Source organism: Scyliorhinus canicula, chromosome 16, assembly GCF_902713615.1.
Source record: "Scyliorhinus canicula chromosome 16, sScyCan1.1, whole genome shotgun sequence".
In the NCBI taxonomy this organism is placed as follows: Eukaryota; Metazoa; Chordata; class Chondrichthyes; order Carcharhiniformes; family Scyliorhinidae; genus Scyliorhinus; species Scyliorhinus canicula.
The window spans coordinates 21,263,922-21,276,008 of NC_052161.1; the positions used below are offsets into that span (position 1 = coordinate 21,263,922).

A 12,087-nucleotide genomic window follows, 5' to 3' on the forward strand; every position below is an offset into this window, starting at 1 on the left:
TGAAGAAATCATACAACTCCGTCTCTGAAGGTGCAATTAGACTATTAGAAAAGCAGATTCAACAGATGGCAAATGATGTTGTTTCTGACATGAACAAACTGACATAAACCAAAGAGCTCTTACGATGAGCAAAATGGGGAGTATATGAAATGGGCTGGAAATAAATAAAGCCATGAACCACCCCCTTTCCCAAAATTGGTTCCTCCTGCTGGATACAGTTCCATAGTTCCTGACTGCCATCTGCTTGTTTGTTCCAGAGACCATTTGTTGCCATGAGCACATGCATACGAGCAACATCAGGGTTCGGAAAGGCATTATTCTCCTTCAAATAAACATTTTTTTGAAGAAGAGTGTTCTCATTAAAGGATTCATTATAAAGTTTGATTATAATCGAGTGAACAATATCCATGTTATTTATAGGATAAATGCCAGACCAATGGCACAACAGAACCTCGACATTATAGCACTGTTCAAAACCAAGACAAGTAAGCATTCATAGGTCCCAGGTAAATATGTTAGATGAATAACTATTGTTTTTAAATTAAGAGATTAAAGTGACTGATTATCTGGTTGAATTGATTGAATGCTGAGAGCTGCAGTGAGTCACATTATATTGTGTTAAGTGGTGGGGCTCATGGACATTTACTCAAGTGCATTTGTAAGGGGAGAAACAGAAATAAATTTTTCTCTAAAAGAGAGCATTTCAATCTTAGCAATATGCCAGTCTTCAGCTAATTCAGTTCACTCTGCGTGATATCAAGAAATGGCTGAAAGTACTAGAAGGTGTGGTCGATAGTACTATCAAGGGGCACTTAAACAATAATAACTTTTTTTTTTTTTATAAATGTTTTTATTCAGTTTTCGTATTTTATATTGAACAAATTACAAATTGTTAGGAGAGAGAAACAAACAAAAAAAAACAAACAAAAACAAACACGCAAAAATTGACATACATATTTACAGGTAAGCATCTTCGTAGTAGTAACTGCGCCCCCCCCCCCCCCCCTCAACATGTTTATTTAGCTTGGTTTTGGGCCTTAGCTAGCCATCGAACCCCCGTAACGAACCTGTAGCCCCCCCCCCCCCCTCCCGCTACCTTCCCCCGACTATTCTTCCTCTTGTACATTGGCCACAAATAGGTCCCGGAACAGTTGCATGAATGGCTCCCACGTTCTGTGGAAGCCGTCGTCCGACCCTCAGATGGCAAATTTGATTTTCTCCATTTGGAGAGATTCCGAGAGGTCGGACAGCCAGTCCGCAGCTCTGGGCGGTGCTGCTGACCGCCAGCCAAACAGGATTCTACGGCGGGCGATCAGGGAGGCAAAGGCAAGGGCATCCGCCCTCCTCCCCAGGAATAGATCTGGCTGTTCTGAAACCCCGAAGACCGCCACTATCGGGCATGGCTCCACCCTCACTCCCACCACTTTGGACATTACCTCGAAGAAGGCTGTCCAGTACTCCACGAGTCTGGGGCAAGACCAGAACATGTGGGCGTGGTTGGCCGGGCCTCTTTGGCACCGTTCACATCTGTCTTCCACCTCCGGGAAGAACCTACTCATACGGGTTCTTGTTAAGTGGGCTCTATGTACCACTTTTAGTTGCGTCAGGCTGAGCCTTGCGCACGTGGAGGTGGAGTTGACCCTATGCAGTGCTTCGCTCCAGAGTCCCCACCCGATCTCCATCCCCAGGTCGTCCTCCCATTTCCTCCTTGTTGCGTCCAGTACGGTGTCGTCCCTATCTACCAGTCGGTCATACATGTCACTACAGTTCCCTTTCTCTAGGATACTTGCGTCCAGTAGGTCTTCCAGTAGTGTCTGTCGTGGCGGTTGTGGGTACGTCCTTGTCTCCTTTCGTAGGAAGTTTTTGAGCTGCAGGTACCGTAGCTCGTTCCCCCCAGCTAGCTGAAATTTCTCTGTCAGTTCGTCCAGTGTTGCGATCCTGTCGTCCGTGTATAGGTCCCTGACTGTCAGTGTCCCCCCGTCCTGCCTCCACCTTTTGAAGGTGGCGTCGGTCAGTGCTGGTTTGAACCTATGGTTGTTGCAGATGGGAGCCCTGTTAAACAATAATAACTTGCTCAATGATTGTCAATCAGGTTCCATCAGGGCCACTCAGCTCCTGATCTTATTACAGCCTTTGTCCAAATAAACAAAATAGCTGAATTCCAGAGGTGAGGTGGCAATGACTGCCCTTGACATCAAGGCAGCATTTAGCCGAGTGTAGCATCAAAAACCCTACCAAATCTGAAGTCAATGGGAATCAGGGGAAACTCTCGGCTACTTGGAGTGATACCTGTCACAAAGGAAGATGGTCATGGTAGTTGGAAGTCGATCAGCTCAGTCCCAAGTCATTGTGGTAGGAGTACCTCAGTCCAATCACCTTCAGTTACTTCATCAATGATCTCCCCTCCGTCATAAAGTGAGAAGTGGAGATGTTTGTTGATGATGCACAATGTACAGCACCACTCATGACTTCCCAGATACTGAAGCAGTCCATGCAGCAGCACATTTCGAACCTGCAACCTCTACCATCTAGAAGCAGCAGGAGTAAAGACTGAATTGCCTACTTCTGCTCCTGATTCCTATGCTCCTATGGGAAAAATCACAATTTAAAAGTTCTGCCCCAAGTCACACAGCTTCTTTGGGGGGGGGGGGTGGGGGGGGGGGGGGGGGGTTCTATTTCACTCTTCAATCACTGTGGCTGGGTCTAAATTCTGAAACTCCTTTTCTAACAACATTGTGGGTGCACCGATACCACATCGGCTGCAATGTTTCACAAAGGGGTACCGACATTAACTTCTCAAGGGCAATTAGGAATGGGTAAGAAATGCTGGTCTGGTCAGCAATGTCCACGTCCTGTGAAAACAAAAGTTAACGTCTCTTTGATAACCTCCTTGGGGATGTAATACCTATATTCTCTCTATAATTGTCTTTTAGGCCACGAGATAATGATGACAGGAAACCTGGTTGAAGGTTCCACTCCATGGACTGAAGGACACCGAGGCAATTTCCCGACCGTTTACAATTTGGAATGAAAATGAAATGAAATTTGCTTATTGTCACAAGTAGGCTTCAAATGAAGTTACTGTGAAAATCCGGCACCTGTTCGGGGAGGCTGGTACGGGAATTGAACCGTGTTGCTGGCCTGCCTTGGTCTGCTTTCAAAGTCAGCGATTTAGCCCTGTGCTAAACCAGCCCCTTTCTAAATGTCGGAATGTCGTCTAGATTTGGAATGTCGTTGTCTAGATGATTAAGTCTCGTTGCAAATGCGGTGTGTTTATATGAAGTTTGAAAGTCTATATTCTTAAGACAGAAAGAAGTTTCTGGAAATATAAATTGAAGCACCGGGGCATTTATTGACCCGTTGCCTTCGCTCTCGTTAACCCCCAAAGTGCATTCTGCAATGACCGCTTTGTTTTTGCGGAAAGCTGCCTGTTGGAGTTCAATAGCTGGGGAGTGGCTGTAGAGGACAAGCTGCAGTCCGCACGCTGCTGCAGATAGAGCTTATTCACGAGTGGCCATGTTAGAAAATTACAGCGCTGTACAGTGCGGGATGGAACATTGCCACTGCCCCTCAGACCGTTCACAATCCGGCGCTGCTCACTATAGCGAAGAGAATCTGTTCACTTTTTTCTCCCACCTTTTCCTGATTGGGTGGTGTGTGGGTAGGGGGTGGGTGTCAGGTCAGTGTGGGCGTCGGGACAAGGGGTGTGCGTGTGTGTGTGTGGGGGGGGGGGGGGGTGGTCTGGAGAAGGGGTATGTGGGGGGCTGGGAATGGGGGGGGGGGGTAGGGGTAGGGGTGTAGGTTGGAGGGTAGGGTAGATTGGACGGTAGGTTGGAGGGTAGGGGGTGTAGGTTGGAGGGCAGGGGTGTAGTTTGGTGGGTAGGGGGTATAGGTTGGAGGGTAGGGGTGTAGTTTGGAGGGTAGGTGGTGTTGGTTGGAGGGCAAGGGGGTGTAGGTTGGAGGGTAGGGAGTGTAGGTTGGAGGGTAAGGGGTGTAGGTTGGAGGGCAAGGGGGTGTAGGTTGGAGGGTAGGGGGTGTAGGTTGGAGGGTAGGGGGTGTAGGTTGGAGGGCAAGGGGGTGTAGGTTGGAGGGTAGGAGATGTAGGATGGAGGGTAGGGGTGTAGGTTGGAGGGTAGGGGTGTAGGATGGAGGGTAGGGAGTGTAGGTTGGAGGGTAGGAAATGTAGGATGGAGGGTAGGGGTGTAGGATGGAGGGTAGGGGTGTAGGTCGGAGGGTAGGGGTGTAGGTTGGAGGGTAGGGGTGTAGGATGGAGGGTAGGGGTGTAGATTGGAGGGTAGGGGGTGTAGGTTGGAGGGTAGGGGGTGTAGGTTGGAGGGCAAGGGGGTGTAGGTTGGAGGGTAGGGGTGTAGGTTAGAGGGCAGTGGGTGTCGGTTGGAGGGTAGGGGTGTAGATTGGACGGCATGGGGGTGCAGGTTGGAGGGCAAGTGGGTGTAGGTTGGAGGGTAAGAGATGTAGGATGGAGGGTAGGAGTGTAGTTTGGAGGGTAGGGGTGTAGGTTGGAGGGCAAGTGGTGTAGGTTGGAGGGTAAGAGATGTAGGATGGAGGGTAGGAGTGTAGTTTGGAGGGTAGGGGTGTAGGTTCGAGGGTAGGGGGTGTAGGTTGGAGGGCAAGGGGGTGTAGGTTGGAGGGTAGGAGATGTAGGTTGGAGGGTATGGGGTGTAGGTCGTAGGTTAGAGGGTAGGGGTGTAGGTTGGAGGGTAGGGTGTGTAGATTGGACGGCACGGGGGTGTAGGTTGGAGGGTAGGGGGTGTAGGTTGGAGGGTAGGGAGTGTAGGTTGGAGGGTAGGGGTGTAGGTTGGAGGGTAGGGAGTGTAGGTTGGAGGGCAAGGTGTAGGTTGGAGGTAGGGCGTGTAGGTTGGAGGGCAGGGGTAGTAGGTTGGAGGGTAGGGGATGTAGGTTGGAGGGCAAGGGGGTGTAGGATGGAGGGTAGGAGATGTAGGTTGGAGGGTATGGGGTGTAGGTCGTAGGTTAGGTGGCGAGGGTTGGAGGGTAGGGGTGTAGGTTGGAGCATAAGGGGGTGTAGGTTGGAGAATAAGGTGGTGTAGGTTGGAGAATAAGGGGGTGTATGTTGGAGGGCGTGGAGGAAGTAGGGGGCATGGGCGAAGAGGATGTAGAAGGACATAGGGTGTAGGAGTGGGGGGGGCCGGGGAGTGGGGCGCTGGGGAGTGGGAGTGAGGAGGGGGGTGGGGGGTGGTAGCAGGGGAGGGCCAGCGGGGGCAGGGGAAATGGGACAGGGCAGGGGGCATGGGAAATGGGATGGGGCAGGGGGCATGGGAAGGCGGCAGCGGGCATGGGAGGGGGCAGGGGGCGTGGGAGGGGAGACAGGGGGCATGGGAGGGGGCATGTCTGGCAGGGGAAATGGGAGGGGCAGGAGGCATGGAAAGGGGGCAGCAGGCATGGGAGGGGGTAGGGGGAATGGGGCAGGGGAATAGGAGGGGGGCAGGGGGAATGGGTGGGAGTGGCAGGTGGAATGGGAGGGCGGCAAGGGGAATGGGAGGGGGCAGTGGGCATGGGAGGGGGGTAGGGGGAATGGGAGGGGGCAGGGGGAATGGGAGGGGGTGGGGGAATGGGTGCAGGGGGAACGGGGCAGGGGAATGGGAGGGGGTGGGGGAATGGGAGGGGGTGGCGGATGGGAGGAGGGCAGGGGGAATGGGAGGGAGGCAGGGGGAAAGGGAGGGGGCAGTGGGGAATGGGAGGGGGGATGGGAGGGGGCAGAGGGGAATGGGAGGGGGGCCGGTGGGAATGGCAGGAGGGCAGGGGGAAATGGGAGGGAGGGGAAGGGGAGGGGGCAGGGAGAATGGGGGCAGGGGGAATGGGGGGCAGGGGGAATGGGGGCGAGGCTGGGGGTGCAGAGGGAATGGGAGGGAGGCGGGGGAATGGGAGCGGGTGTAGGGGGAATGGGAGGAGGGCAGGGGGAATGGGAGGGGGCAGGGAGAATGGGGGGCAGAGGGAATGGGGGGGCGAAGCTGGAGGGGGCAGAGGGAATGGGAGGGAGGTGGGGGAATGGGAGGGTGGGCAGGGGGAATGGGTGGGCAGTTGGAATGGGAGGGGGGCAGGAGGAATTGGAGGGGGTGCAGGGGGCATGGGAGGTGGGCAGGGGCATGGGAGGTGGGCAGGGGCCATGGGGGCAGGAGTGGAGGGAGGGGGTACGGGAGCTGGGGGAGTGGGAGGGAGCTGGGGGAGTGGGCGGGTCCGGGGGAGTGGGCGGGGTCCGGGGGAGTGGGCGGGAGCTGGGGGAGTGGAGTGGGCGGGGTTCGGGGGAGTGGAGTGGGCGGGGTTCGGGGGAGTGGAGTGGGCGGGGTTCGGGGGAGTGGAGTGGGCGGGGTTCGGGGGAGTGGGCGGAGCGGCCGCCCTGTTTGCGGCTGCTGTGCTGTGCGGCGCGGTGACGCCGGGCCCGGGCGGAGCGGCGGCTGCTTTCATTGTGCTGCTGGTCAGCCGGCTGGGGAATGGCTCCTGTCAACACGGAGCCCTGAGTACCGCAGGGAGGGGAGGATGCAGAGGGAGGTGAAGCGAATGGAGAATTAGGCGGCGGGGAGGATGATTTATTTAATTCTACTGTCCGCTCTGGTTGGGGCCGTGAGCGTGCTGCTGCTGCAGCTTTTGCTGCTGTACCGCAATAAAGCCGAGCCGGTGCCCCGCCATGTGCAGTACGTCAAGCCGGTGGTGGAGGCCTCCCTCAGAGACTATTTCAGCGGCGGGAAGGAGCCTCCGGCCTCTCCGGACTCGGGTTGTCCAGTGTCCGGCGGCAGGTCCGAGAGCTGCCACTTCCTCAACGCCATCTTCCTGTTTCTCTTTCGGGAGCTCCGGGACACCCCCATCGTCCGGCACTGGCTGACCAAGAAGATCAAAGTGGAGTTCGAGGAGTTGCTGCAGACCAAGACAGCGGGCCGCCTGCTGGAGGGGCTCAGCCTGCGGGACATCTCCCTGGGCAACGCGCTGCCCGTCTTCAAGAGCGCCCGGCTGCTGCAGCCCCTGGTGCCCGGGCCTCAGGAGGAGGAGGCCCCGGCCCCCGCCTCCGGGGTGCCCGACGAGCTCAACTTCGAGCTGGAGCTGGAGTACAACGGCGGCTTCCACCTGGCCATCGACGTGGACCTGGTGTTCGGCAAGTCGGCCTACCTCTTCGTCAAGATGAGGAGGGTGGCGGGCCGCCTCAGGCTGCAGTTCACCCGCCGCCCTTTCACCCACTGGTCCTTCGCCTTCATGGACGAGCCGTTAATCGACTTCGAGGTGAGGTCGCAGTTCGAGGGCCGGCCCATGCCCCAGCTCACCTCCATCATCGTCAACCAGCTCAAGAGGGTCATCAAGCGGAAACACACTTTACCCAACTACAAAATCAGGTAAAAAGTCAGTGGCCGGCCGCTTACACCCTATCTATGGCTAGTCTAGCTGTAACTTTCTGCAGTCCCCAAATCAAAATTAATGGAGCCTTACCGCATCATGCTGCATGCACTCCTTAGTCATCTCTTGGCACAAGTGTTAAATTACAGATGGTGTTTTTTCCCCCCAAGCTGGTGTGTTCTGGGATTTTCCAATTTATTCGTGGAACTTGAGTGTTGCTGACTAGACCAGCATTTATTGCCCATGAGGATTGCCCTTGAGAAGGTGGTGGCGGCGAGCCACCTTCTTGATCTGCAGTCCATATACATATGCCCGTCGTGCGATTTGGAAGAGAGCACCAGTACATTGACTCATTGACAGTGAAGGAACGGCGATATTGTTCCAAGTCAGGATGGTGTATGACCTGGGGAACATGCAGAAGAGGTTGTGTTGCCAGCATCTGCTGCCCTTGTCATTCGAGGAGGCAGAGGTCACTGGTTTGGACGGTGCTGTCAAAGGAGCCTTGACCATGCATGTTGTAGATAGGAGTGAATGGTGGTGGATGGGGTGATAATCAAATGGGCTGCTTTGTCATCTCTTTTATTCTTTGGAATGTGGGCCAGCATTGAATGGCGGAGCGGACTCGATGGGCCAAGTGGCCTAATTCTGCTTCCATGTCTTATGGTCTTATTTGTTGCGCACTCAAAATTGCCCTTGAACTGAATTGCTTATTAATGCATCTCTGAGGGGAGTTAAGTGTTCTAACATTGTAGGCCAGACCAGATAGAAATGATAGATTTCTTTACCTAGTTGAGGGGGGGGGGGGGGGGGCGGGGAGCGAGGTCAGGGTCTGTGAGAGTGGTAGAGGTCAGGGTCTGTGGGAGTGGTAGAGGTCAGGGGGTGTGGAGATGGAAGTGGTTGGGGGCGTGGATGGGAGAGGTCGGGAGGATGGAAGAGGTCGGGAGAGGTGGGGGGGGAAGAGATCGGGAGGGGCTGGGCGTCGCTGGTTAGACCAGCATTATTGCCCATCCCATGTTGCCCTTCAGAACGTAGTGCTGAGTAGTATTTTAGTTTATTCAATAACTCAACAATACAGCAACATGCAGAAACAGCATGGTCAAAAAAGAACCATGACATGTCAAAAGCAGTTACAAGATACAAAACCATCAGCGCGCACACACACAACCACTCCCTGTCCCCAATGGCAGCCCCATATTGGCGGGAAGGTGCTCAACGAGCAGCACAGACCACCAGAAAAGGACCGATATAGGGCACTCTGTGTGTGTGTGAGAGAGAGAGAGAGAGGGAAAACTGCTCCTCTCCCACGAAGGAGCCACAATTAATTCCAAAACACAGTTCCTTTAAACAGGCCACCAGCTTACGGCCACTTCTCCCTCCCCCTCCTCCCCACAATGGTATCCCCACGTCGGTGGAAAGGCGCCCAAATGAGCAGCACACACCACCGGAAAAAGACAGACCAAAGCCCTGCCGAATGGCAGCCCCACATCGGTGGACAGGCACTCAAACGAGTAGCGCAGACAACTGGGAAAGGACACACGGATACAGGACATGGCAGAAGAGAGAGGGAGTAATTTACCAAACTGTACAGAGCATACCAAAAGACAAGGACTCAAGAACCGCTGCAGTGCTTGAGGTGTAGCTACACCCACTGTACTGTCAGGGAGGGAAGTCCAGGATGGTGCCCCAGCGACAGTGAAGGAGCGGTGATGTGTCCAAGTCAGGGTGCTGAGTGACTTGGAGGGTGGTGGGGTTCCCAGGTATCTGCCGCTCTTGTCCTTCTAGATGGTACTGGTTGTGGGTTTGGAATTTGTTGTCTCAGGAACATTGGTGAGTTACTGCAGTGCATCTTGTAGATGGTGCCAGGGTTTGAATGCTTGTGGAAGGAAGAGAGATCAAGCGGGCTGCTTTGCCCTGGATGGCGTTGAGCTTCTTGAATGTTGTTGGAGCTACATTCATCCAGGCACAGTAAGAAGTCTTATAACACCATGTTAAAGTCCAACAGGTTTGTTTCGTATCACTTGCTTTTGGAGCGCAGCTCCTTCCTTGGGTGAAGTGGAGAGTATTCCATTACACTCCTGACTTGTGCCTTGCAGATGGTGGACAGGCTTTGGGGGGGTCATGAGGCGAGTTGCTTGCCGTAGGGTTCCTAGCCTTTGACCTGCCCTGGTAGCCACTATTAATGTTGCTAGGCCAGTTCAGTTTCTGATCAATGGTAAACCCCAGGATGTTGATTGTGGGGATTCAGCAATGGCATTGCCATTGAATGTTGAGAGGCGGTCCTACATCTCTTGTAGGAGATGGTCATTGCCTGGCACTTGTGTGGCGTAACTTGCCACTTGTCAGCCCAAACCTGGATATTGTCCAGGTCTTGCATTTGGACATGGACTGCTTCATTATCTGAGGCGTTGTGAATGGTGCTGAACATCGTGCAGTCATCCGCAAACATCCCCACTTTTGACCTTATGATGGAAGGGAGGTCATTGATGAAGCAGCCAAAGATGGTTACGCCTAGTTGTGGGGGACCAGTTTAGTTCAGTTGGCTGGACAGCAGATTTGTGACGCAGAACGAGGCCATCAGCACGAGTTCAATTCCTGTACCGGCTGAGGTTATTGATAACAGCTCCGCCTTCTCAACCTTGCCCCTCACCTGAGTTGCGGTTAAATCACCCATCAGTCAGCTCTCCCCTTCAAAGAGGAAAGCAGCCTTTGGTCATCTGGGACGATAACAACGTTACTGTTTTATGATTCCAATGATGCCACCGTCTTCCCGGCCGAGATTTTGGATTTTGAGGAATAGCTCAGCATGAAGGGGACCAACAGTCTCCCTTATGAAGCAGCAGGCCTTTTCCCATGATGTGCACTATGGCTCATCACCATCTTTGTCATGATGTATATTTTGCTGTATAACTTGTAAATCCCTTTCAGCTAGTCTGTCCAAACAATTCACTGTGGTCAGGGGAGAATATTTTCCAATACTGGTATTCACCTCTCCCACCCCCACACCCCCTGACCTCTTGGAAGTTAAAATTGTCATATGTGAGACAGACCAGATGGACTGTAGGTAGATTGATTTATTATTCACTCTTCAACCACTGAGAAAACTTGGAGGGGAGCACAGGAGAATGTGGTGGTGGGGGAGAGAGAAACCCAGTGGAGAGTTTTAGTTGACTTATTGTTCATTCTGCCTAATCACTGAAACACTGTGGGTGGCAATAAACAAAGCAAAAAAGATGCTGGATTGTATTGCTTAAATAGATTGTGCTCAAATCCTCTGGAGGTTATGCTGAATTTGTAACATGCCCTGATCAGACTGTACCTGCATTGCTGTATACAGTTGTGATGTATATAGCATGGATGACTCATTCTGATTCTAGGGTCAATAAAGAGGGAATCATGCTACTCCTTGATGAGAAGCAGTAAGGCTGCGAGAAACTACTTAATAAATTAGGGCCTGGAAAATTATATCGAAGCAGGGTTTATACAGAAAAATAGTTAATCTGAAACAATACTGTCAGACAAGATGACAAAACACCATTTCATGATTCTGAAGGCCAAGTTTAACCAGACATCAGGAAATAATTCTTTACAATTGACAGCTGGAATAAGATGCCAGGAAGGTTGGTTGTGGCCAAGTCGGGAGTAATTTAATAAAGAACTAGGTGCTGCAATTGGAGGGCTACTGAAGGATTAGATCAAAAATAGTTTGAAGGGCCTTCATCTAAACTTATTATCTGGTGACCTTTACTTTAGCAAGTGAAACATTCCTCTGTGCAACATCAAAGTGCTGTGTTTTAATAAAAGGCCTGCTACTTCATAGGAGATGCTGTTGGTCCCCTTCATCCTGAGTTGATCCTCCACATCAAGAAGCTTGACGTGGTGTATTGGTTATGTCATTGGACTAGTAATCCAGGAGCCATTGGGATTGATTGGTGCAGTAGGACAGTTACTAGGATCTGTGTTCAGACTAGCTGAAGCTGTAAAGGTTTCAACAGAACAGGATGTAAAATAGCATAAAACTAAAGTTAGTTTATTGGTATTTCATAACCGTACACTTTCTTTGTATAGCATGCACTCTTTATTTGGCATGACCTTTCTGTGACACAATCATGCCTGCACACTTGTATCACTTGAGAGAGCTTCAGAAGGGTGAATTCTCATATTTAGACTTGTGGTATGACTAATGCATCCACAGGAGAAATACACCTTGTCTAGACTTGCAGTGGGGAAAGCTCTGGGAGATCCATTGCTTCTCAAGAAATCAAAAATCTTGCTTAAAACCCATGGATTCTTGGTGATTGAAATGAAAATTAAAATTACACTGGTTATTCCCAGGTGACAACTAAGATTTGATTTATTCGTTCATGGGACGTGGGCGTCACAGGCTGTGCCAGCATTTATTGCCCCCCATCCCCCATTAATTGATGTGCTTGTGGAGGTATTAAAGTACAGGAGGTGCTTGATTCTGATGTTGGGAGTCCAAAACGTAAACTTTATTTCCCCAGAAAATGTAAGCACTTTGAACAGAATGCTGAAAGGGAAATAGTGAATCAGCACTTCACTTTACACTTTTAAAGAAAGTTGAGTTGAGTGTCAAAATAGGTTGTCGATTAACTTTTTCCCATTTTACCCTAATGCCTCCTGACAGATTTCACCCTCCTAAATTTGAAGTAGTTGTATTGAACTTTTTGATCACTCCTACCTTTATTTCTTGTAACATGCTGTCTCTCA

General features: G+C 51.9%; 1 protein-coding gene across 1 annotated transcript in view; it reads left to right on the forward strand.

Moving 5' to 3' along the window:
- Positions 1-6,367: 6,367 nt before the first annotated feature.
- The window catches only part of pdzd8 (PDZ domain containing 8), a 239,125-nt gene continuing 233,405 nt past the window's right edge, over positions 6,368-12,087 (forward strand). The window contains exon 1 of the mRNA XM_038821436.1: positions 6,368-7,358. Coding sequence (XP_038677364.1) covers positions 6,559-7,358 — 800 coding nt within the window. The 5' untranslated portion in view covers positions 6,368-6,558. The remainder of the gene's footprint in view (positions 7,359-12,087) is intronic.